This window comes from Acanthochromis polyacanthus, chromosome 2, assembly GCF_021347895.1.
Source record: "Acanthochromis polyacanthus isolate Apoly-LR-REF ecotype Palm Island chromosome 2, KAUST_Apoly_ChrSc, whole genome shotgun sequence".
Taxonomy (NCBI): Eukaryota; Metazoa; Chordata; class Actinopteri; family Pomacentridae; genus Acanthochromis; species Acanthochromis polyacanthus.
The window spans coordinates 25,139,008-25,166,986 of record NC_067114.1 but is presented as its reverse complement, the minus strand read 5'-3'; the positions used below and the strand labels follow the sequence as shown (position 1 = coordinate 25,166,986).

Below are 27,979 nucleotides of genomic sequence, written 5' to 3'. Positions count from 1 at the left end.
GTGGACTTCATATTGCAGTGAAAAATGAGCCACAGAAAGAAACCAAAGAGTGAAGTGTGTGTTGTCAGAGTGAATTCTTACTGAGATGCTGTTGCCATCGGAGATAAATCGAGCCTCTCCTTTCTGACCCTTCGGCCCAGTTGGTCCCTGTTGGAGGAAAACAAACGTTAGCATCCTGCAAGACTCATCGGATCAAACATCTGGAGGTGAAGTTGTCCTCACAGTGGGTCCAGGGAAGCCCGGCGCTCCGGTCCCGAAGCCCGGAGCTCCAGGTTCCCCTCTGGTCCCGTTACAGCCATCCAGGCCCGGCGGTCCTCGGCTGCCCTCCTGACCTGGGTGACCCTGCAGAGCGGCGTAAATATGACAACATGGACTTTAGTAGATTAACAAAACACAAAATGACTCCTGAGTTTGGTTCATCCTCACTCATTCTGCCCCAGTGTGATGAACTACAACCACCAGATTCTCTCTATATTGGAAAAAATCCAAAATATTTAAGCAGAAACCAAACGTTTGTTGGAAGATTTTGATTGAAAAATAGTATTTCTGAGCCTTTTTGGACATGGACAGGAGTAAAATACAAGCAAACAAATACTGAAATCTTTATTATTTATTGTTTTATTTGCAAAAGCTGTGAATTTTGAACCTATTCACTTTACCAAATCACTTTACTGTTATATAAATTTACAACAAAGTGCTTCCTAATAGAACAATAAGAAATTTTACAAATGTACCTAAATGTTTATACATTAATGAGGAACCTACAATGTTATTTTATATATAACTTAGCTGAACTAATTTAAAACTGAAGGATAAATTGATTTTAATTGCTTCAGAACTTCTGTCATCAGTTTATATAAAGATATTTGCTGATAAAATAAGAGCTTTGGCTCTTTTTTTGATAATATCACCTGCTCATGTTGGCTACATTTAAGAAAAAAAATAAGAAGCAGGTTCACTTTTGTTGTTTTTTTGTTTTTCCTAGTAATTTTTTTTTTAAGTGGAAACAGTTTTACTTTGTCACAGTGGAAGCTCAGAGGTCAAAATAAAAACAGAAAATCAGAGTGATTTCAGGCAAATATTTTGTTGTGAATCAAGTGTAATGTTCTTTAGTGGGATTTATTTCATTCATGTCATATATTTAACTTATTTTAATCCCATTCTAGTTTATTTCTGTATCATATTCATGTAAAATCTGTCCGTGAAGCGCCAAAGAGAGTCAGTCTATTTAAATTCACATAGACGCTACTTTTAATGATGTAATAGCACATAAAAAAATCATAAATCATATAGCCTAACTACAAAACACAGCAGCTTATGTTCTTCTCTTTATCTCTATTGTTGTACAGAAACAATATATGATCACTGGCTGCTTGCAACTTCAACCATTTTTTCATTTAACCTTATTAACTGACATGAAACTGTATATATGTGTATGAAATATTTGATCACAAAAGCAGTAAAGTGAAAATTAAATCCAGCTTTATTTAAAATTTCTCAATACAATATTGGAATTTCAACATGTATAGCTCAAAAGAGGACATTTGAGTGCTAAAAAAAGAGAAGCTAACCTGGAAACTGGAATAATGTCACAACGGAAAATAAATAAATGTGTGTATTTTTACTCACAGGTACTCCATCATTTCCTTGAAATCCGGGCACCCCCATTGGCCCCTGCAGAAGTACATGATTTATTCCATTAAGTTATAGTTGTGTTCATTTATAATCATCTTAAAAAGGATGCTGGTGGTGGTGAAAATACATCAGTAAGACAGTAACTATCCACATGTTTCTGCTTTATAAGAAGCCTTCATGGTCCATGTCACCCACTTTGTCTCCTTTGGGCCCGGACGGTCCTTTTACTCCAATGTGGCCCTTCTCTCCTTTGGGCCCTGAAGGCCCCGGACCCCCCACGTGGCCCCTCAGGTCCACTCTGACCGACCTCACCAAGAGGCGCCAGGACGACCCTGAACAACAGAGACGGAGTTTATAGCAGGAATACAATAGATTAACTCAGAATTGATGTTATTTCTGACTCCCACAGATGGACTCAAATTTGAGAAGAAAATGTCCAGCAGCCCAAAATCACAAATTTGTCTCAATGTGCTTCGTAAAATGTAAAATCAGGCAACGTCCTTTGTGGAAAAACTACCTCCACCAATGCAAGTTTCATGAGATTAAAAAAAGGGAACAATCCTCAGAATGTCCTAGATTTGAAAAAAAGTGCAAAAATGTTCACACAAAAGTCAGAACATTTTTTGTGCCATTTAAACTGAAAGTGGCTGCATTTGGCATCATCTTGAGCTTAAAAAGATATTAGAGCTTTGAAACAGGCTCAGAAAAATAAATAAATCTGTATTTCGCTGTCATTAGCAGTTACAGGCATCCGCAAACATTTAATTTATGGTGTAGCAACAGATAAAGGTGTTTAAACTTCTGTAGTAATGCATAAACACAGAACTTGATGCCATACATTAGAATATAGATTCAAATACACTGCTCAAAAAATAAAGGGAACACTTAAACAACACAATGCCAACTCCAAGTCACCACACTTCTGTGAAATCGAAACTGTCCACTTAGGAAGCAACACTGACTGACAATCAATTTCACATGCTGTTGTGCAAATGGAATAGACAACAGGTGGAAATTATAGGCAATTGGCAAGACACACCCAATAAAGGAGTGGTTCTGCAGGTGGTGACCACAGACCACTTCTCAGTTCCAATGCTTTCTGGCTGATGTTTTGGTCACTCTTTTGAATGCTGACGGTGCTTTCACTCTAGTGGTAGCATGAGACGGAGTCTACAACCCACACAAGTGGCTCAGGTAGTGCAGCTCATCCAGGATGGCACATCAATGCGAGCTGTGGCAAGGAGGTTTGCTGGTCCGTCAGCGTAGTGTCCAGAGCATGGAGGCGCTACCAGGAGACAGGCCGTACATCAGGAGACGTGGAGGAGGCCGTGGGAGGGCAACAACCCAGCAGCAGGACCGCTACCTCCTTCTTTGGTGGCAAGGAGGAACAGGAGGAGCACTGCCAAGAGCCCTGCAAAAATGAGCTCCAGAAGGCCACAAATGTGCATGTGTCTGCTCAAACAGTCAGAAAACAGACTCCATGAGGGTGGTATGAGGGCCTGACATCCACAGGTGGGGGTTGTGCTTACAGCCCAAACACCGTGCAGGACGTTTGGCATTTGCCAGAGAACACCAAGATTGGCAAATTCGCCACTGGCGCCCTGTGCTCTACACAGATGAAAGCAGGTTCACACTGAGCACATGTGACAGACGTGACAGAGTCTGGAGACACCATGGAGAACGTTCTGCTACCTGCAACATCCTCTAGCATGACCGGTTTGGCAAGTGGGTCAGTAATGGTGTTGGGGTGGCATTTCTTTGGAAGGGCCGCACAGCCCTCTATGTGCTCGCCAGAGGTAGCCTGACTACCATTAGGTATCAAGATGAGATCCTCATACCCCTTGTGAACCATATGCTGGTGCGGTTGGCCCTGGGTTCCTCTTAATGCAAGACAATGCTAGCCTCATGTGGCTGGAGTGTGTCAGCAGTTCCTGCAACACGAAGGCATGATGTTATGGACTGGCCCACCCGTTCCCCAGACCTGAATTCCAATTGAGCACATCTGGGACATCATGTCTCGCTCCATCCACCAATCGCCAAGTTGCACCACAGACGTCCAGGAGTTGGCGGATGCTTTAGTCCAGATCTGGGAGGAGATCCCTCAGGAGAACATCCGCTGCCTCATCAGGAGCATGCCCAGGCGTTGTAGGGAGGTCATACAGGCACGTGGAGGCCACACACACTACTGAGCCTCATTTTGACTTATTTAAAGGACATTACGTCAAAGTTGGATCAGCCTGTAGTTTGTTTTTCCACTTTAATTTTGAGTATAACTCCAAATCCAGACCTCCATGAGTTGATACATTTGATTTTCATTGATAATTTTTGTTTGATTTTGTTGTCCAGCACATTCAACTATGGAAAGAGCTAAGTATTTAATAAAGTATTTCATTCATTCAGATCTACAACGTGTTACTTTAGTGTTCCCTATATTTTTTTGAGCAGTGTACATTATATTTAGTGTATTTCAGGATTCTTAACTTTTGCTTTTCTTACTCTTGATACTTTCTGACAGGTTGCAGATGTATTTATGATTTATTCCCCTTTTGTTTTTTATTTTTTAAGTCCTCCACTCACAACATAAGAGTGTATATGGTTTATTGTTCTATGTGTGCATTTTGCGTTTTGTTGCACTTTGCATTGCATTTATTCATAGAAAAATAGGGTCTGATAAATAGTGTATTCAGATTCAACTATATCTATCTATCTATACACACACACACACACACACACACACACAGATGATTTTAAATGAGAAAGTTAGAACGTTTTGGCAATAATAACACTTAGAAATGTGTTGACATTAGAAGTTCCAATGCAAAATAAAGTGATATAAAAAGATATAAATAATGTTTAAAAATATATTAAAAATATTATTATGGTTTATTATTGTTATTATACTATTATACATTATTATAACAATTTATAAATAAGAAATATAGCATTATTATAATTAAATAATAATAATATATAATATTGCTATTAATAATTTATTCATTTTTGAAAAAAACTATATTTTATGATATATTTGATATAATAAAAACATAAATAAATAAAAACTGCAGAATATAAATATTTCTATTATCATTATAATAATAATATAATAATACTAACAATAACAAATAACAATAATAATAATAACAACAATAATAATGTTTTGTTTGGTCCAAGCAGACTATTAATGCTAATAATTCATGGTAATAGAACAAACAGACAGACATAAATGACATAATAGTTGACTCAGAAGGCAGATACATTATTATCCAGGCAACTATAATTCAATAAAGAATATACTATTGGGAATTTGTACGCCCCTAATAATGATGATCCGGCCTTTTTCATTCATTTTTTCGCTCAACTATCTGATTTAACAGCAAATTCAACTGTTATCATTGGAGAAGACTTCAACACAGTCCTAAATCCATTAGTAGATCGCTCCAATAACACAACACATACAAGGCAATCTCAATCTGCTAAAGTAATAGAGGAATTATGGATGATTTTGGCCTTGGCGACAAGCTGGAGACTAAAAAATCCAACAAAAGAAAGGAATTCACCTTCCATTCCTCGGTGCATCGATCATTTCAAGAATTGATTTTTTCTTACAAATAATTCTATTGCTGAGAAAATTTCTACAAGAATACACCCATTATTATCAGCGACCATGAACCAGTCTCCCTCTCCTTACAAACTGACCTCACCTTTAAACCACCTCCGACATGGCGTTTTAACATCTCACTGTTAAAAGATGAAGAGTTCGATAAGATCATAAGGAGAGAGTGGGCAGACTATCTGGAAATGAATGATTCCCCAAATTCATCTCCATCTTTACTCTGGGAAGCAGGGAAAGCAGTACTTAGAGGTAAAATTATATCATATTCATCTTATAAAAGAAACAAGATCAAAATTAGAAAGAGATCTAGAAGATAAAATTAAACAACTAACTGATGAATATACAACAAACCCAACAATCAGATATGGACTGAATTACAAAATACAAAATACAGCTAGATGATATGTTATCCAAAAGGACAGAGTTCATAATACAACAATTGAGACACAACAACTTTGAGCATAATAACAAATCAGGTAAATTTCTTGCAAACCAACTCTAACGCAATTGGGAAAAATCTCTCATAACAGCGATAAAAGGGACAACTGGTGAGTATACGCAATCATCAGAAGAAATTAATTATATTTTTTACACTTATTATTGGAATCTGTATTCAGAAAATAACAAACCCTACCCTGAGCATATCGAGGCATTTCTCAGTAGTTTAAATTGCTTCAGTTATCTACTGAACATAAAAATACCCTAGATGCTCCACTGTCCATAAATGAGCTGTCCAGTGCTCTAGACAGTATGTCTAATGGTAAGGCACCAGGCCCGGACGGTTTTCCGGCCAAATTTTTGAAACATTTCTGGTCAATGCTGGCTCCACTGTTTTTTAGATTAGTAACAGAAATTAAAACCAGTGGTCACATACGGCCTCACATGAACACAGCAGCAATTAAACTTTTATTAAAGCCAGATAAAGACCCTACCCTTCCGTCAAGCTATCGCCCGATATCACTAATTAACACCGACATTAAAATTATTGCAAAGGCCTTGGCATCTAGACTAGAGACAGTAATTTCGACAATTATACATAATGATCAAACCGGTTTTATTAAAGGTCGACACTCTACCAACAACGTAAGAAGGCTCTTAAATTTGATTAACATGTCACAGCAGCAGGGCAAAAAGGCAGTTATATTGTTGGATGCAGAAAAAGCCTTTGACAAAGTTAACTGGTCCTTCCTCTTTGCTGTTCTAAATAAGCTTGGCTTTGGAGAGTTATTTATTCACTGGGTGTCAGCACTATATGATTCTCCCAAAGCTACTGTCACCACTAATGGAATCGCCTCAAAGACTTTCACCTTATAGAGAGGCACCAGACAGGGCTGCCCACTCTCTCCTCTATTATTTGGGATATTCATTGAGCCGTTGGCAACAGCTGTGCGTCAGGATGTTAGGATCCAAGGAATCCGCTCTGGGGCAACAGAATACAAAATTAATTTATATGCAGATGATATATTACTTTATTTAGAAGAACCGGCTACTTCATTAAGGGAAGTATTTAACTTAATAACTACATTTTCAGAGTTATCAGATTATTCCATAAATTGGACAAAATCAACATTACTTCCGATCACAGAAAATTCATGGAATCCTGCAGACCAGGACCCTCACTACTCTTTCCCTACAGGCAACTTAAAATACTTAGGCATAAATTTTCACCTAAATTATCTGAATTAACTCACTTAAACTTTGCCCCACTACTGGATAACATCACCAATGACCTACAGCGCTGGAACAATCTCCCTATATCTCTTATGGGACGAATAGCTACTATCAAAATGAAAATCCTACCAAAAATAAATTACTTCTTTGCAATGATTCTATTCAAACCAACGTCCAACTGGTTCCAGTCGCTGGACTCGGCTATCACAAAATTTTACTGGAATAATAAAAAAGCAAAAATCAGTCCATCTACTCTTCAGAAAAGTAAATCCGAAGGAGGTCTAGAAGCACCAAATTTTATGCATTATTATTTGGTTGATGCTAGAGGTATGGACCCGTACCCGTAGCATCTGTACTCGAGGTACGGACCGTTAAGGTCACTGAAGAGCTGGCGGCGGTTATTGCTGCACATTACAGGCAGTTTATATGAATGATGTTGACGGCGAACATTGTATAATTTAACCAAAAATACACCGTCTCCTCTCACACTTTAGACAATGTAGTTTTCACGCTTTTAGACGCCGTGTCTAAATTGTTTGAAGTCCAGTTCCTATTAATTAGTTTACCGCGTTCAGTGGTGGAAGCGGCTGACGAACTCCATTGCAAATGTTCCCATTTAATTTCGAACGCTAATTTACAAGATAAAATTAAGGATGCCGAATATGAAACAAACACTCGTGAATGGTGAGAAGCAGCTCTTTAATTCGGCATGAATTAAAAAAAACCACAAACTCGATTTACTGTGATATTGTGAGATTTGTTTGTGTTGATGTAAATTAGCCATTCAACAGAGTCCGCTAACATTAAAGTGACTGTGACAGTGTCTGTGTTGACAGACGCAGAAAACACGTCAGGGTTTTGTTTCGGTTGTTAATATGTAATAGTCTGTCACTACTTTTGAAGGTAAAAAAATACTTGCAGTTTGCTGGCTGTTAGTTCCGCCACGTGAATAAAAAGTTTTATTATTTTTAATAGTAGTGCTGATTTCAACCCCCAAATCACTGTCCGTGAAAAGTCAGATAGTGATGTTGGACTTTTCCACAGACAACGATGACCCCAGCACACTGATTGTGAAATATTTCTTGTAACTTTATTGGAACTTGATATGGAATGAATGGACTTTAATACACTGTTAATGCACAAAGATGACTGACATGACAGGCTCCGCACGCAGATTCACCTCGAATCACGGAAGCGCCTTCATCAGCGTAGCCGGCTCATTAACATTCATGTCCGTCGGATTACCAGCCAATCACGAAGCGCGTTCATCAGCCGGCTCATTAATATTTATGTTCGGCTCATTAATATTTATGAGAAGGGAAAGTGCCGTATCCGTAGGCCACAGGCTAGGGGTACGGGTCCGTATCTGTAGACACTACCTTATTATTTAGCTAACCAGCTACAATATCTTATTCTATGGACACAACCTACCGGAGACGCCAACTGTTGGTTAGAATTAGAACAGAAGGATTGCAATAGCATCAGACTTTCAGACATACTCTTTATTACAACATCCATCAAACGACATAACCGTTTTAAAAACCCAATGATTTCCTCCACCTTGACCGCTTGGTGGAAGGCATTAGAAATTGCAAACTCTAAATTGGAGCCCTGTAAGTTTTCTCCCATTTGGTACAACCCTGATTTTCAGGTTAACAATCAGCCGCTCCATTTAGCTGTTTGGGAGCAGAATGGAATCACACATCTCCACCACCTCTTCTTAGATAATACGTTCATGTCATATACAAACTTGCTCCAAAAATACAAAATAAAAAAAAAAGGGAATTTTTTTACATTATCTACAAGTTAAAAATATTAAGAAAAGAATCCCAACACTTCAAAGCATGCTCCAGCCGCCGGCATTAGCTGAAGCAATCATAAAGCTTTCTCCGACAACAACTAAAACCCTCTCTAAAATATATAAGTTACTCTTAAGCACTGATACAATACATTTACCCATCTCTAAATGGGAGTTAGACTTATCTATATCCCCGGAACCAGACTTCTGGACTCAAATTTGCGATAATGCATTTAAAATGACAAAACACACAAACTTACAACTCATCCAATACAAAATCCTCCATAGAACACATATTACTCAATATATGATGAACAAAATGGGATTCTCCGATTCCGACATTTGTCTCCAGTGCTCCCAGAACACTGCCGATACTTATTTTCATGCTCTATGGCAACCCGGTCTCACAAGGATTCGTGAAACTGTCACGTAAATTAATCTATGGTTACGTGCGCACCAACACGATTTCTCATGTTTTACGTGTTGCTCACAACGAAATTCAAACCAATGTATTTCAAGCGGAGGACTTTTCATGCCACTCAGATCGTATTTCAAACGAATATTTTTCATGTAAAAGTGTTGCGAATCCAAGCGGAGGACTTTTCATGCCACTCAGAACGTATTTCAAACGAATATTTTTAATGTAAAAGCATTGCGAATCCAACGCTATATTTTGCATTACATCGTCCCATATATATAATGTGATGCCTTTATTTTTGCTGCAGGATTTGGGTATTTGAGATTAAAAAACGTTAGTGTTTGTTTGTTTGCAAACGGGTTTGATTTTGTTTTCATATCTGAATTTTAATCACACCTGAATAGAACGTTTAAAATTAATCAATATTCCTCGTGTGTCATGTTTCTCCTCGGTCAGATTTAAGCGAGTTACGTAGGGCATTTTGAATCGGTATATTATATTTTTAATGTAAAAGCATTGCGAATCCAACGCTATATTTTGCATTCGCAGGGGCCGACAATTAGATGTGGCTTCGGGCCAAAATTTGTGTGAACATTATTCGGCCGTTTGACCGACGGGCCGGTGCGCTGGTATTTATTAAATAATTTTGATGAGTGGGTATCCGATGCCTATATAGCTCAGCACGTTAAGCAGGTGACTCATGTACAAGAGCTTGTCTCGGACGCGGGTTCGGTTCCGGTCTGCTTTCTTATAATATTTGGGAAGTTTTTCATACACAAATGCAGATTTCTAAACGGACTGCTGTAAAACTTTTTAACATGATTGAAGATATCAAACTCATAGACAACTCCTAACCCACTGGACATTCATGCGGACAGACTCCTGTTTCAATTTTTAAAAAACAAACAAAACATAACAAAACGTGCAGCACTTCGGCACCTTTCTTCTTCGGTGGTGTCTGTGTAAAACAATGTCCAACATGCAAACAGCACACCTAGCGCCATGAAGCACAAAATGCAGCTGTAAATCAATGGGGTGGCTGAACATAGTAATATTCATAGCGAAAATAATAGATAATAATAATAATAGGTAATAGAATATTCTGAAATTAAGCTCGACTGTAGACAGGTATTTTGCAAACACTGTAAACACACACACACACACACACTAATATATGTTAGAGAAGCAGATAATGGCAGTAAAGTCAATTATTTTAATAATTTGAAGAGACAATATGTGATTACGCTATATATACATATATAAACAAAATACTGACTAATGGGGGGGGGGGGCGTGGATGGCGGTTCAGCTCGGTCGGGCGCCTGGTTTGGGCGGCGTCCGCCGGGTCGCCATTTGCGACTAAAAACATCGTGAGTGGCGGCCTGGCGGTCGTCTGGGTCTGGCGCCCGGTCGGGCTGGGCCGCCTGTCGTGTTTTCTTCATGGGGGTGGCCGCTTTGTGTGGTGTCGTTGGCCTCCCTGTGGTTCCTGGCACTCGCGGCGGCCTGGCGGCCGTCTGGATCTGGCGCTGCCCCCGGGTCTCTGCCAGGCTTTATGCTGCCACTGATTACTGATTGAGAGCAGCTGTGCTCCGTCACAGCCGCTGGTAATTAGCTGGATCGCAGAGCAGGAGAGGGCGTGGCCATGACAAAGACAGACAGACAGACAGACAGACAGACAGACAGACAGACAGATAGACCGATAGATAGATAGATAGATAGATAGACAGGCCTTTATTGTCCCCAAGGGGATATTGATTGTCACAGGCACTGTCACATACATAACAAAATACACATATTATGAACAGTTACACGCAGGACAATAGGACAACACACATGCTGGTGAGAGATGGGTGGGAAACATGCTACAGGTATTTAAGAGCAGCAATGGATAAGGGGACAAAGCTTTATATCAGAATATTATATATATTGTGTTGTCTAAGTTTATTTGGGTTCATTTATATTATCTTCTAGTCTTGTTTTAGAAGCGAGAGCCAAATCCAAAGAGTAAAACTTAATTGCAACTTCCAGAATTATTTATATCATAAAATACCCCAAAAAGTTCTATGAAAACATTAAAAACCAAATCCATAGTTTATTCCTGCCAGAGTAGTATTTGATTAAACAACCTTCAATTTCAAGCTATTGCAGGAAGTGTTCTTTATGGTGAAGCTAAATATTTGTCAAGTAGGAACCAATTATTCATTATTCATTATTCAATAATATTTTTATGATATTTTTACCTTTAAAGTATTAAAGAAAAAATAAAGAAACATGCATTAAGTGGCTTTTTGCAATGACTGCAATCATTATTCTGCTGTCAGTTGAAAGCCTTCCTGCTGAAGATTCAGCCGTTCTGCCTTTGGCAAGTCTCATTAGCAGCTTGATCTGGAGTCTGTGCAGAGTTTTCATTTCTGCATCATTCTTTCCATCCCCTCATCCATTACACACCATCATCGAGCTGAAAGGGGAGTTTTGAAGGTGAGGAAACGAGTCATTTTGTCTTTGTGTTTGGATTTGACAAGTGTGTTTACATGAGGCGAGGACAAGTCGGGACGGAAAACCCAGCTGTGTTTTTCCCTTTTTTTTCCTGTCTCTCATACAAGTATAGGGATGTTAGCATATGAGTGTGTGCCTCATAATCCCAGATCTCACAGGGATGGTGAGGAGCTTTATGTGGGCATGTGGTGGCACGACGGGCATACCGCTGCTGCTGCTGCGGATCAGTCTGGACATTCACTTTTTTGAAGTCAAATGCACGCTTATAGTGTTAAAAGTAACATATTTGTTGATATTTATGAGAAGATTTTGCTGTAAAAGCTTCAATTCTCTTTGCAAATGTCAGGGAAGTCTTCATTGCCCAAAATCAGCCACAAGATGGCAGCATATAAACAAGGTTACGACATTAGAGGCTGAAGGAATCCCTCTCAACACATTCACAGAACAGCATGGTCTGCTGACAGGCTGCCATTAGCTCATATTTTAGTCAGTATAACAGGGTAAGGAGAGAGGAGACGGATGGAGGGAGGAGAGGATGGAGAGAGGGACAGATGTTTGTGTTCGGGTCAAAGGAAAGTCAGAGGATTTGATTTCAGAGCTATAAAGTGACTCAGACAGTCTGAAATCTGCTTTATTAGTGGTATTATTACTCCGCCAAGGAACGGGGAGGTGTGTGATGATCAGCGTATGTTTGTCAGTCTGTTTGTCTGTTAGCAAAATTATTCAAACACGGATTAACTGATTCGGATGAAATTTTCAGAGAAGGTCAAAAATGACAAAAAGGCCAAGTGATTAGATTTAGGGCAGTGATGCGGATTATATTCTGGATCAACGAATTTCTTAAAGATTTCTGTATTATTATGAGATGGCGACACGGCATCACTGTAACTATGACAACAAGTAAACACTACGTCAGCTGTCAACTGACAATCACATGATTGTGATCCTACTACAAATCCACCGCTGCGTACTTATCAGGCCTTATCCATTGCAAACGACACAAATGAACAACTGATTGAACTGTGGGGGTGTTTCCAAGTCCCATCAATTCTCGCCACCCACTTCAAAATAAGGAGGCGTGCTTCGGTATCTGTACATAATGTACACATGCATAACACACGCCTGTGCTCAGTGCAAGGACATGCTTTTTTTGTGGGTACAGCTATATTAAATGGTCACATTTTACAGTGCTGTCATTTCTGTCACCAATTTTTCAAAGATTTCATTCGTCCGAAATGATACAAAGACTGTGCCAAGTGCTTTTCTTGTTTCTATTGCATCTGTAAAATGCCAAATTTGTTTCACTGACATGCAAACAGAAAAATTGGATTACAAAACAAACAGAAAAACTGCATTACAAATGTGATCTATCAATGTGAGGACATTTTTACTCACCGATCCATGAAAAATTAGCTCATAATTTCATTAATAAAAACATCAGAGCGGTAAAGTTTACTTGTAAACTACAGCTGCAGATGTCTGTTTACGAGACATTTATAGGCACATTTAGAGAACTGAAATGCATGTACATACTTGCACGTTTACACACCGTCTACATTCTTACACTGAATTCATAGAAAAAGCGCAGCAGCCTCATTTCACAACATCACAAGGTCAAGGTGAAAATTTAGCCTTCCCCTATCCAAACAGCAGAAATACACACACACACACACACACACACACACACACACACACACACACACACACACACAGATGTTTGTTTATCTATACCGGTGGGGACATACCATTGAATCCCATTCATATCTAACCCCTAACCCTAACCAACACCAAAACAATGCCTAACCCTAAAGAAACGTTTTTGCACTTTTACATTTTTTAGTAACAACGTGGCCAAGAAAACGCTGTTGCCACCCGTGGGGACCTCATTTTAGGTCCCCACCATAAGACGAGTCCCCACCTATATAGCAGAAACAAGTACACACACACACACACACACACACACACACACACACACACACACACACACACACACACACACACACACACACACACACACACACACACACACACACACACACACACACACGTCAACTATATGCACAGCAGTTGCACACCCTTAATTACACACAATCCTCACACATCCCTCTATTATTTCCATGCACACACACACTCAGACACACAAATAGAAAAAGGAAGGTAATTTTCTCTACCACACCTGGTCCTCTTCACAGATACCTGCTCTGCCTGCAGACACAAAATCATTTTCACCTGACCTGATCTGAGCTAAATGACAAATAGGAGGTCAGATCTAGAACCAGGTAGGAGCAACCTTCAGCATCTGTTCTCGCCCGCAGGCAAAACCAGATGGGTGAAGTTTATAGCATCCGGACAATTTAGATAAAAACTGACAATCACACAAAATACACAGCGCCGACTCTTAAATTCCATCTCACGACTGTTTAAAGTTTATGTTTTATCCTATGTGGAAAACCACAGCTGTGGAAGTGATCATAAAATGGATCATCTAGGCTTCATGTACATGCCTAATATGGAATGTAAGAGGTTCCTAAACAACAAAAAACAATTGAACCAATAAAAACTATGCATGTGAGGCATGAAATCAGTCATGGATTCCACCTCTTCGAGACACAACAAAATGACTCATGCACTGAGTGTGAGCATCACGTTCACAAGCTGCTGATACCTTTGGAATTTAGAAAAACAAATGACAGCTTAAGACCTTGATATTTTGGAAAATACACTAGCTGAGAGTTATACGAGAAGACTGATGCCACACAAACACTTCTACATAGTAAATTTGAAGCTACAGCAGCTGGTTAGCTGAGCGTCACATATAAACTCCCAGAAAACTGTCTTGTGTCATTTTTAATCTGCGTTTTTTTGTAAGTATTCAGCAGTTATGACATAATATGTTAATTACTGATCCTTGGAGGTGTTCGTAGGTGAACTGTATAACAGCTGAGTAAAGAAACAGTACGATACAAATTCTCCATAAATATAGTAAAAATGCATTCTGATGAATGACTCTTTATGCCATAATCAAGTTTATTCTGTTGCACCAATGAAACTATGATCCTTTTTTTTGTACAAATTTGATCTTGCTTCTAAACTTCTGGCATGTAGTGTAGTTGTTGTCAGATGCTGTTCATGCACAAGTTCCAAATTTTCCAGAAACCCTGTGTAAGTCTTTTACAATCTGTGTTCGATATGAGGTGTGAAGTCTGCAGCCGACCTACATGTGCTTATTGTGGCATGAAAAAAAACCCACATCTGCTGCTATATGAGTACATTTAACAAACAAACTGAAACTTCTTCAATTAGCTGACAGTTCAGCTTAACTTTAACACCACTGACTGCATTCACACATCTGGCCATAGCTTCTAAAGTGATCCTCCACCACACTGCAGCTCTTCTTCCAGCCCACGTGGCCTCGGGGCAGCAGCTTGCTGTAATGACAGGGCTGTGCCAGGTAAAGGCAGTCTGCCGGAGCTGTCTGGCCAACAGTTCACACTCACACCTGGTTTCACCCACAGAAAATATGCAGGGGTCCCACAGAGAGACACTTTCTCTCACGCCTCGCCTTCCCTCCGTCTCTTCCCCGTCACTCATCTGTCTGAGCTACTTCCACCCTCAGTTTTCCTCAGATTTCTCAACAAAAGCACCTATAAATACCTAAACTATCTTCCAACAACTTGCTCTCTGAGTTTATTTCCCCAGTAGGTCGAGGGGTCGCGTTGCCAAAAGGCTCCTTCGAGTATCTACTTTACAGGTCACAGGTCGCTTTCAAAGCCTCGGCCGGGTATTTCTGTCTGTCTGGTGTTAAATAAAAGGTGAGAGGTGAAGGGTCGGTTCAGGTGAAGATGGTCTCAGTGTCCAGGATGCTCTGAAAAAAGCTTCTGCTGTTCCTACAGGGCTCTAATCGCCGCTAACCCTGGATGTACTGATACAAAGAGACTTCTCAGCTGGTGGAGAGTTAACGCATGCAAGATGTGGCTGCTAAAATCACAGAATCTCCTGAGGAAGGGAGCTGAGTTTCTGAGGGTTTATACCACCTATGTTTATTCCCTAACATTGCATGGGATTGAAATGCAGAAGAGAAGAAGACGATCACAGAGAGCGGAGATAAAAGGGCGGACATGAAAGGAAACATACGGGGGGGAGAAATGCAGAAAACCAATAAAGATCAAATAAGAGCACAGTTAAATGACATCCAGACGGTTTAACTTGTCTGACATGATAAAGCTGCTCTGAAATTGGCCACTAGGTGGGGATCTTCCACTCAGGATGTCCATCTACTTTTGTACTCTGCATACAAGCCTTCTATGTAATGACTGACTCACAAAGGAAGTCAAGACACCAGAGGAGCCTTTCATTACGTTTAAGTTAAATGCTTTATATTGCAAAATTTTGATATTGAAAGAGATTCCACACATTTTCCACTTCATGAGTGGGAAATATTAACATGAAATACAAAAAAGTCCTCCATAAAGCTACCTACATATGCAGTGTTATGTAGTGACTGATTCTTTACTGTTTCTTTACATCTGTGCCAATTATCTAATCCCACTAGAGCAGAAAACCTCAAAAACAGATACAGGGTTCTGAGGTGTTCTAAAGTTCCAGAACTAGCATGTTCAACTAGTATTAACTTGGATTAGATAATTGCACAAGGGTTTTCTAATCATCAGTTAGTCCTTCAAAACGCAACGCACCATTAAAACACAAGAGTGATGGCTGCTGGAGAAGGGCCTTTGTACCTCTATGTAGATATTTATCAGTCATGTCTAGATTGGATTTCTGATTCATTTAATGTTATCTTAACCGAAAAACTGCTTTTCTTTCAAAAATAAGGACATTTCTAAGTGACCCCAAACGTTTCAAATGGCAGTGTAGAAAGATGAAACTGTTCCAAAATGTATTTCCATGTTATTTAAAAGTATGTTTTAAGTACAAAGCAATTAATTACTACAATTGAATAAATAAGTTTTTATGTTGGCAATTAGGTGGAAGGGACTAGTTATCATGCTAATTTTATTAAGTTACCTTAACTTAAATTTTGCTAATGCTGAAATTTTGAGTTTAAATTATGCATATGCACCAGTATTTTGATATCAACTCATACCATCACATTAATGTTTATCCTGTACAATCTTGTGCTGTTTTTTGAGATCATCCTATTATAGTGTCCTTGAGTATTTTCCTCTCTTTGAGCAGGAATTCTTTTGAGCTGCTCTCTGACCTTAGTTATCAGCACAGTTAAATTTCCTTGTATAATTCTAGTAATCGCAATTAGCTCGACCTTAGTTTTAGTATTACTTTGCACTCAGCATTCCTTTCCAGGTTTTACCTGCTGAGGGTTTGTTTGGAGTTCTTTTGTTGTTTTTTTGCCCAAACCCCTAGGGACACCATAGTTTCCTTTCTTATTACTGGGAATTGGATTACTGCAGCCGATTCTTGTCACAGCAACCAGCAGAATGCAGACAGGTAATGCACGAGAGTAAGTGAGAGAGACCAAGGGAGTGAGACAGACGCAGAGACCAACAGGTGCAAACAGAGGGAGCCAGAGGGACAAGACAAGGAGAGAGAGAGACATGATTATATATGGCATAGGAGAGAGAAATAGGAGAAGGAAGGGCAGGGGCCGGAGCAGGATCATAACATTTATTTTTGCTGTAGACTGAAAACATTTGGATTTGACATCAAATGATGAATTTGAAACAAGAGATAAACAGTTCAGCTTTATTTGTAGTTATTTACATCTGGATCTGATAGACAACTTCAAAGATAGCATTATTTGAAACAGAACACCACATTTTTAGGTGAGCAAAAATATTGGTACGGATAGACTTAAAACAGATTAAAGTGAATCGGACTTAATATTTAGTTTCAGACCCTTTGCTTGCAATAATTGAATCAAGCCTGTGACCCATTGACATCACCAAACTAATGCATTATTTTTTGTGATGCTTTTCCAGATTTCACAACAGCCTCTTTCAGTTGTTTTTGTATTGGTGGTTACTCCTTTCAGTCTTCCCTTCAACAGGTAAAATGCAGCTCTATTGGATTTAAGTCTCGGGATTGATTTGACCAATCTAAAACCTTCCACTTCTTGCCTCTGATGAACTCCTTTGTTAACCACGCCTGACGTATGTCAGCGGGGTTACTGCATTCGGTGCGGTGTCTGGCTGGGTAAGTATGTATGTGGGTATGTATGTATGTATGTATGTATGTGTGTGTGTGTGTATGTCCGGTCCGATACCTCTGCAAGTGCTGAAGTCAGGATAATCAAACTTGGCACTGAAGATCAGTCTAAGGTCCCCTGCTCAGTTGTGGAGTTACAAGTCAGCAGATCAAGTAGGAAGGGATATATGTAGGATGATCAAAATTGATACAGAGTCATATGCAAGTATTTAATGCCATCTACTGAAACTCGCCAGTAGATGGCGTGGTTCTGTCATCTACTGAGGGCTCGTCTCGTTGTTTTGGCAGTGTGTTTTGGGTCATTTTCTTGCTGCACGATAAAGCATTCACCAATCAGTGTTGTTGCATATTTCTTTAAAATGGCAGACAAAATGTTTCTGTAGACTTCTGAGTTCATTTTGCTTCTGCCATCATGTGTTATATAATCAATAAAGATTAATGAGCCGTCCCAGAAGAAGCCATGCAAGCCCAAACCACAACATTACCTCCACTGTGTTTTACAGATGAACTTGTATGTTTGGGATCATGAGCAGATCCTTTCTTTCTCCAAACTTCAGCCTTTCCATCACCTTGGTAAAGGTTGAACTTTTTCTCATCAGTTCATAAAACTTTGTCCCAGAATTCTTTGAGGCTCATTTCTGTACTTTGCAGCAAACTCCAGCCTGCCCATCCTATTCTTCTTGCTTATGCATGGTTTGCATCTTCTGGTGTAGTGTGGCAGCCTAAACTATTGTGTATCTTAATATACTCAACAAAAATATAAATGCAACACTTTTGTTTTTGCTCCCATTTTTTATGAGATGAACTCAAAGATCTAAAACTTTTTCCACATACACAATATCACCATTTCTCTCAAATATTGTTCACAAATCTGTCTAAATCTGTGATCGTGAGCACTTCTCCTTTGCTGAGATAATCCATCCCACCTCAAAGGTGTGCCATATCAAAATGCTGATTAGACACCATGATTAGTGCACAGGTGTGCCTTAGACTGCCCACAATAAAAGGACACTGTGAAAGGTGCAGTTTTATCACCAGGGCCGGACTGGGAAAGAAATTCAGGCCGGGAGATTTCCAATCAGTCAGGCCACTTCCGCCACCGCAAGGGTTGTGTCACGTGGGATAATGCACCAAAATTTTGTTTTTTTTCCTTCCAAAAATATGCCTTTTACAGTTATGTTATAGCAATTACAACACTACTAAACAGACAGTAAGTCTATTAAACACAACCATAACGACAGCTCCATACAGTCCAGTACTTTTCTCTTCTGTAATCTCTTCACTACCCTCACCAATTTTTCCAATGTTTTCCTTTTCCTATTATTTATATAACATGTGGAATTAAAAAAATATATATTATTTTTGTCAGCAAATCATTTAGATGTCAGCTGGTCATAGCTAATAGTATATGCAAACACCAATGTTCATTTTATAACTGAAAATTGTAAGTCAACTGCCTATCCTACCTGAAGAGGGGGTCTCAAACGTTTTCAGGCTTCCTGCAACCCACCTGACACCTGTGGAGCTTATTTGGGACAGACATTTTTTATTATATTTTGGCCTTTGAAGTCTGATGATGCATTTGTGAGAAGAACCGACCGTTTGTAAACTTACTTGAAGTAAGGGTGCTCCATAATCTTCGCTCCTTCCACTCTCTGGCCTCACTCTCATAGCACCGCTCTGCAGTGCATTCTCCCCGTTGTCGCTATGAAGGGGTGGGCCATAAAGCAACTAATCAATCATGGCACATTTCTTCTAAAAAAAATGTCACTTTGACCAATCCCTATCCTTCTGATTTAGAGCTCAGAGCACTTGCTTTGTGTGAGTGACAGGAGGGTGGGCGTGTACTCTGTAAGGCTTCTAACGCTGCTGTCTCTGGCCTGTCTGCCAAAAAGCCGATCAACTTTTTTTCATTGGCCTGCCAGTCTGTGGCTGGCCCGTCCAGGCAGGCCAATAAGGAGGCGGGCCACCGGGAAAAGTCCCGCCTCTCCCGATTGCCAGTCCGGGCCTGTTTATCACACAGCACAATGCCACAGATGTGGCAAGATTTGAGGGAGCGTGCAATTGGCATGCTGACAGCAGGAATGTCAACCAGAGCTGTTGCTGGTGTATTGAATGTTCATTTCTCTACCATAAGCCCTCTCCAAAGGCGTTTCAGAGAATTTGGCAGTACATCCAACCAGCCTCACAACCGCAGACCACGTGTAACCACACCAGCCCAGGACCTCCACATCCAGCATGTTCACCTCCAAGATGGTCTGAGACCAGCCACTCGGACAGCTGCTGAAACAATGGGTTTCATAACCAAAGAATTTCTGCACAAACTGTCAGAAACCGTCTCAGGGAAGCTCATCTTGTCAGAGCTCCCTTCTCATCCCCTGTCTTTCCCATCTGGCATCCCAAATACCTCTTTCCCCATCTCTCCCCCTCTCTTGTTCCTCTGCCCTGTCTGTCTTGCTGTCTCCCATCCACTCCTCTGCCCTGTCTCTCCCCCTGCAGCTCGGTGCCTGAGTGGAGTCTAGCTTCCCAGCTGACTCCACTCAGGCAATCAGCCACCTCTACGGCTCCCGGACAGCTGACGATCATCGACCTGATTACACACCTCTGCAATAAGAACCGGCTCATCCTTCCACTCCCTGCCAGATTGTTGAACCAAGACACCTCAGTCAGTTCACTCTCTAGCCCTCTGTTAAGATCTGTTTAAGTTTGTCTTTTCTTATTTTGCTTTCTCCTGCTCCTCACCTAGGTCAGCTGTCCAGGATCCCCACCATCCTCCTTCCCCACCGGCTCTCCCCAACCCAGTCATCACTGTTTTTTCCCTCCTGGACCCTCCTGCTCATGCCTGGACTCCCTATTCCTGCCTGGACCCTCATTCCTGCCTGGACCCCTTCTGTCCCTGCCTGGATTCCCCCCGTTCCTGGCTAAAAACCCCCCACTACACCAGCAACTCCTGCACTCTGGTTTTCCCCTTACCGAGCCATTATTCACCCCTCCAACAATAAAACTCCTCCTCAGTTCCACCAGCCTTGGCAGCGTGGCTTTCTGTTCGGGTCCGCCTTCTGAGAGCGTGACACATCTGCATGCTCGTCGTCCTCATCGGGGTCTCCACCTGACTCCAGTTCATCGTCGCAACCGACTTGAGTGGGCAAATGCTCACATTCGATGGCATCTGGCACGTTGGAGAGGTGTTCTCTTCACGGATGAATCCAGGTTTACACTGTTCAGAGCAGATGGCAGACAGTGTGTGTGGTGTCATGTGGGTGAGCGGTTTTCTGATGTCAATGTTGTGGATGGAGTGGCCCGTGGTGGCGGTTGGGTTATGGTATGGGCAGGCATCTGTTACGGACGAAGAACACAGGTGCATTTTATTGATGGCATTTTGAATGCACAGAGATACCGTGACGAGATCCTGAGGCCCATTGTTGTGCCATACATCCAAGAACATCACCTCATGTTGCAGCAGGATAATGCACAGCCCCATGTTGCAAGGATCTGTACACAGTTCTTGGAAGCTGAAAACGTCCCAGTTCTTGCATGGCCAGCATACTCACCGGACATGTCACCCATTGAGCATGTTTGGGATGATCTGGATTGGGGTATATGACAGCGTGTACCACTTCCTGCCAATATCCATCAACTTCGCATAGCCATAGAAGAGGAGTGGACCCCCCCCCAAATAAAACAAAACTGCACCTTTCACAGTGGCCTTTTATTGTGGGCAGTCTAAGGCACACCTGTGCACGAATCATGGTGTCTCATCAGCATCTTGATATGGCACACCTGTGAGGTGGGATGGATTATCTCAGCAAAGGAGAAGTGCTCACTATCACAGATATAGACAGATTTGTGAACAATATTTGAGAGAAATGGTGATATTGTGTATGTGGAAAAAGTTTTAGATCTTTGTGTACATCTGATAAAAAATGGAAGCAACTGTTTCTATTTTTGTTGAGTGTAGTTCATATGATGTTCAGAATTAGTAGTTTTTCTAATTTGTTTGGTCCCACCACTATGAATAGAATTTGAAAGGCCTTGTGTCACACCTAAAAATAATCCTAAGTAATTTTAGGGCGACACCCATTTTCATCAGTAGGCATTAGTATTGGCTCTGTAGTGTGAGAGATTGGTGCTGTTTTCCCGGCGTACAATGAAGTAAGCCCAGTCGTAAACATGAGAGTAGTCAAGATAGAAGCAAAGAGAACCAATACTCATCAGAAACTGTATTTCTTCTGTATTTGCAGGTGAGGAAAGTGCATAAGTGCCCTATATATATATATATATATGTACAGTGCCTTGCGAAAGTATTCGGCCCCCTTGAACTTTTCAACCTTTCGCCACATTTCAGGCTTCAAACATAAAGATATACAATTTTAATTTTTTGTCAAGAATCAACAACAACTGGGACACAATCGTGAAGTGGAATGAAATTTATTGGATATTTTATACTTTTTTAACAAATAAAAAACTGAAAAGTGGGGTGTGCAATATTATTCGGCCCCTTTACTTTCAGTGCAGCAAACTCACTCCAGAAGTTCAGTGAGGATCTCTGAATGATCCAATGTTGTCCTAAATGACTGATGATGATAAATAGAATCCACCTGTGTGTAATCAATTCTCCGTATAAATGCACCTGCTCTGTGATAGTCTCAGGGTTCTGTTTAAAGTGCAGAGAGCATCATGAAGACCAAGGAACACACCAGGCAGGTCCGAGATACTGTTGTGGAGAAGTTTAAAGCCGGATTTGGATACAAAAAGATTTCCCAAGCTTTAAACATCTCAAGCAGCACTGTGCAAGCAATCATATTGAAATGGAAGGAGTATCAGACCACTGCAAATCTACCAAGACCTGGCCGTCCCTCTAAACTTTCACCTCGAACAAGGAGAAGACTGATCAGAGATGCAGCCAAGAGGCCCATGATCACTCTGGATGAACTGCAGAGATCTACAGCTGAGATGGGAGAGTCTGTCCATAGGACAACAATCAGTCGTACACTGCACAAATCTGGCCTTTATGGAAGAGTGGCAAGAAGGCCATTTATCAAAGATATCCATAAAAAGTCTCGTTTGAAGTTTGCCACAAGCCACCTGGGAGACAACACCAAACATGTGGAAGAAGGTGCTCTGGTCAGATGAAACCAAAATGGAACTTTTTGGCCACAATGCAAAATGATATGTTTGGCGTAAAAGCAACACAGCTCATCACCCTGAACACACCATCCCCACTGTCAAACATGGTGGTGGCAGCCTCATGGTTTGGGCCTGCTTTTCTTCAGCAGGGACAGGGAAGATGGTTAAAATTGATGGGAAGATGAATGGAGCCAAATACAGGACCATTCTGGAAGAAAACCTGTTGGAGTCTGCAAAAGACCTGAGACTGGGATGGAGATTTATCTTCCAACAGGACAATGATCCAAAACATAAAACCAAATCTACAATGGAATGGTTCACAAATAAACGTATCCAGGTGTTAGAATGGCCAAATCAAAGTCCAGACCTGAATCCAATCGAGAATCTGTGGGCAGAGCTGAAGACTGCTGTTCACAAACACTCTCCATCCAACCTCACTGAGCTGGAGCTGTTTTGCAAGGAAGAATGGGCAAGAATTTCAGTCTCTCGATGTGCAAAACTGATAGACATACCCCAAGCGACTTGCAGCTGTAATTGCAGCAAAAGGTGGCGCTACAAAGTATTAATGCAAGGGGGCCAAATAATATTGCACACCCCACTTTTCAGGTTTTTATTTGTTAAAGTTTAAAATATCCAATAAATTTCGTTCCACTTCACGATTGTGTCCCACTTGTTGTTGATTCTTGACAAAAAATTAAAATTTGATATCTTTATGTTTGAAGCCTGAAATGTGGCGAAAGGTTGAAAAGTTCAAGGGGGCCGAATACTTTCACAAGGCACTGTATGTATATATATATATATATATATATATATATATATGTATATGTATATATTTGTGTTACATTGTGGTGCTGCTTTTTATGTTTACTATGTGATAAGTGTCAGAAAAGTAGAAGGCTAACTATCGCTAGCATCGACTGCTAATATAGGCCCATCAGCACGCTGTAGCTGTAGCCTCGTGACAAGAAACAATGCATAGTGGCAATGCACGATAAAGCGGGTTACCATAACAAACACTTTCATTGTTTTCATGTGCATCAAGATTGTGTTTAGTAGTTTGTGAGAGTATATCATATAACCCACTACTCGGTAGCAGTTCTTTTGCATATGTTGTCTTCAGTAACTAGTCTTGATTTTTCATCTTCTCTCAGCTTCACAAATGCTTGTTTTTCACCCATAGACAGCTCTCTGGTTTTCATGTTGGCTACACCTCTAACTATAGATGCAGTCTAAATCTGAAATTGAACATAGACATGGAGCGGTATTTATTGTTTCAATATTTAATGGAATAGGACACACCAGGGCAAAACAACACACCTGCCAGTCACATGTTCCAATACTTTTCCTCACCTAAAAATGGTTGGGTTCAAACAAAAGGTGCTATCTTCTAGGGTGTGTATCAGAACCAGATGTAAATACTTGGAAATAAAAGCTGAAATGTTTATCTCTTGTCTCAAATTCATCGTTTGAAATTAAACCCAAATGTTTTCAGTCTACAGCAAAAATAATGAAAGTGACCTCACTGTTTCAATAATTTTGGAAGGGATTGTATCTATATAAATTGTCTGGGATATTGCCTTTATTACTACCAGTTTTAATGTACCTCTGAAAACAAATTTTATACAATACAGTGTGTTTCATAATAATTATTTATTTCTTAAATTGATGTAGATTACGAAATCTTAAGATGTTTGATTAAATAAAAAGACTGAAACACTTGATTTGAAGACGAAAGGCTTTATTGCATGAAAACATGAACTGTATCATTATGAAGAGGAAGATATGGCTGTTCTAATCTTTTTTTAGTTTGAAAAAATAATTCAAAGAAAAAAATATAGAAAAGAGAAATGGAGAGCAAACAGAGAGCAGTAACAGAGTCAGACCAGTATGAGAGTCCCAGTGAGTGAGTCAGGACTGGGAACACTGGTCTCTCCTCAGTGTCTCTGAGAGTGGAGTCTGGGAGCCCTGGGTGGCCTCACAGCTCACAGAGACCACCTTCCTCCACTGGTCTGCAGGGAGCCTCAGGGTGCTGCTCCAGCTGTAGTGGCCGTCCTTCTCCAGCACCCCGGGGCTCCTGCTCTCCTCCCAGCTCATGCTGCTGCTGCTGCTGCTGCTGCCGTCCACCTTCCAGGACAGACTCCAGTCTGAGGGGAAGCCCTTGTTGGCCAGGCACATGAGCGTGGCCTTCCCCTGCTGCAGCTCCTCACTGGAGGGGGGCAGCACCGTCAGGGTGGGACGGACATCACCTAGGAGACACCAATCAGCTTAGAGGACAGGGAGCACACAGCTGTCAATCAAACATCACACACGTGGACACCTTGACTGTGAGACGGTTGGTTTAGTCCTTGAAGGAGTTTCTGTCAGATGCTTTTTCTGCTCCAGCAGTCACTCACTCACACATTGTTTCAGTTCCCTTTAAGAAAGCTCTCATGTAAATCAGCTCAGAGACAATCATCTCACAGTTTGATCAGAAATATGTTAAACTGTTCTGGAACTAAAACCAGCAGATGTGGAAACTTTTACAATAACAGTTTTAATTATCGTCACCAAAAATCAGAACTAAACACTACTTTCAAATATTTCGTAGAAAGAATAAAGAAAAATACTCAACAAATCTAAAATGTTCTGTATTTTGGTCTTTAAACATTATTTCAAGCTGAATTGCAAATTGTACAGTTTTATTTGATAAAAGTGAATTGTTTATTACCTGGTCATAGAAGGAATAAAATTTTGTGTATTCTAGATTACAAATGATTAAATTCCAATATGAAATTAAATGTGGACATGAAGTTTAGAAAAGATGATTTGAGTTAAGCTCCATAAGGACAAATAAAACATGAATACTAAATATGTTGTACATTTAAAAAATCCGCATTTCTCTGCTTCAAACCATCAAAAACATTTTCGAAATAGGTTTTTTCTTCAATAACACATTTAGTATTAAACACATTATAAACTTACTTCCAAATTCCAGTCTGGTTCCTCCACCAAAAGTCCACCACAGTGATACAACCTGATTGAGGCGTCGTACAAAAACCTCTGACTGTAGAGAGACACGGCTCTCTGACTGTCAGACTGAACTAAACCTACAGTCACTCAATATTCAACCATTAAACCATAAATAATGTTTTGTCTTTTGGACCATCCTGATTTTTTTTAGACTCAATGTAATGACTTTTAAAATTTACATTTTTAAAATGAATTTCATCTCCTGCTGCAAAACAATTTGTTGGTAGATTTAATGTTAATCTGAAAATTAATTTATTTTTCCTGCCACAATGAAAAGAGAAGTGTAGACTAGAAAAGAAGAATATCAACTAAATTAGAACAAATTTAATTCAACTTACTTCGACCATCTTCAAATTTTAGACTCATTGTAATTAATTTTTAAACTTCCATTGTTAAAATGAGCTTCATCTCCTGCTACAAGACTATTTGTTGGCAAATTTAATATTAACATGAAAATTAGTTTATTTTTCCTGCCACAATGAACAGAAGAGTATAGACAAGAAAAGAAGAATATCACCTAAATTAAAACAACTTTCATTTAACTTACTTCCAACATCCAGTCTGGTTCCTCCACCAAAAGTCCACCACAATGATACAACCTGATTGAGGCGTCGTACAAAAACCTCTGACTGTAGAGAGACACGGCTCTCTGACTCTGAAACAAACAAACTCAACTCCATGATTTGCTGTTTGTATCATTTTTCAGCTGATATCAAAACTGGAAATAACACAGTGAACGCAAGTGACCAGATAACATTTTTATTTTAAATATATAATTTTTTAGTTAATCTCTGTCTCTGAGAGTGGAGTCTGGGAGCCCTGGGTGGTCTCACAGCTCACAGAGACCACCTTCCTCCACTGGTCTGCAGGGAGCCTCAGGGTGCTGCTCCAGCTGTAGTGGCCGTCTTTCTCCAGCACCCCGAGGCTCCTGCTCTCCTCCCAGCTCATGCTGCTGCTGCTGCTGCTGCTGCTGCTGCCGTCCACCTTCCTGGACAGACTCCAGTCTGAGGGGAAGCCCTTGTTGGCCAGGCACATGAGCGTGGCCTTCCCCTGCTGCAACTCCTCACTGGAGAGGGGCAGCAACATTCCACGCTGCCCCTCGTTCCTTACAAACACGTTCCTTTTTGACAAATCTTATAGTTAGGGCTGACTGGGTGACCCACAGGGGTTCGGCTTGTGTCTTCATTTGCACAGCTGACTCCCTCTTGGACGTCCCTTCGTTCTGCCCCTAGTCATGCTGCTATAGGCCTAGGCTGCTGGGGGACTTTTCTTGACGCACTGAGCCCTTCTCTATCTACCTTTACATTTAATATGTATACCGTTATTGCAGTACATTCACTCTGTCTCCCCCTGTGCTATTTCTCCGCGTGTCCCTGGTCCCAGAGCTGGATGCTTCAGATCTGCATTTGATGTTCCACCAGCTGGTCCAGTCTCCATCATGTCCACTGTGGGATGCTGCTGCTGACCTTCCTCCAGCCCTCTGCTTCCAGCTCCCCTTTTTCCACCAGTCAACTCTGCATTGCCTTCACTATACTTGTTATGCTAACTTACATACTGTTTGAATTTTACTGCTAGCTATATATGGAGTATGTTTAATGTCAGAGCCGTACATCATAAGAGTAAATTATGAGTCAGTTTTCAATGTTAGCTTATACTTTGTTTGTGTCACATATCCTGTCATACATGTATCCAAATGTGTGTTGTGTTTTCCTTGCTTTCCCACCCCTCCCTCTTCTCCCATCCCTCCCCCTTGCCCTCCTCTGTCCCTCTCAACCCGTCCGGCCAGCAGGCAGATGGGTCCCCCCCTATATAGAGCCGGGTTCTGCTTGAGGTTTCTTCCCTGTTAAAAGGGTGTTTTTCCTTGCCACTGTCGCCTTTGGGCTTGCTCTGGGGGTCAGGCATATGGGTTCTGTAAAGCGTCTTGAGACGATTTGACTGTATTTGACGCTACATAAATAAAATTGAATTGAATTGAATTGAACATCAGGGATTGGAAAGAACTCCACCCACTGGAGAGAACAAGATCAAT

The 27,979-nt window shown here is 40.6% G+C and overlaps 1 long non-coding RNA gene, 1 pseudogene and 2 gene segments (V, D, J or C); 1 reads left to right on the top strand and 3 right to left on the bottom strand.

Moving 5' to 3' along the window:
- Nucleotides 1–27,979, top strand: part of LOC110972317 (immunoglobulin kappa light chain-like) — a 238,184-nt gene that overhangs the window by 167,551 nt on the left and 42,654 nt on the right.
- LOC127531764 (uncharacterized) lies at nt 50–1,911 on the bottom strand. The gene is made up of 4 exons (XR_007938850.1): nt 1,831–1,911; nt 1,630–1,674; nt 223–342; nt 50–147 (listed from the first exon to the last, which is right to left on the bottom strand). It is a non-coding gene; the product is annotated as an uncharacterized LOC127531764 (long non-coding RNA).
- The window catches only part of LOC127531732 (immunoglobulin lambda-1 light chain-like), a 43,219-nt pseudogene continuing 39,908 nt past the window's right edge, over nt 24,669–27,979 (bottom strand).
- LOC127531748 (Ig kappa-b4 chain C region-like) lies at nt 26,691–27,764 on the bottom strand. The segment is given in 1 exon segment: nt 26,691–27,764. A coding segment is annotated over 1 exon segment (306 nt).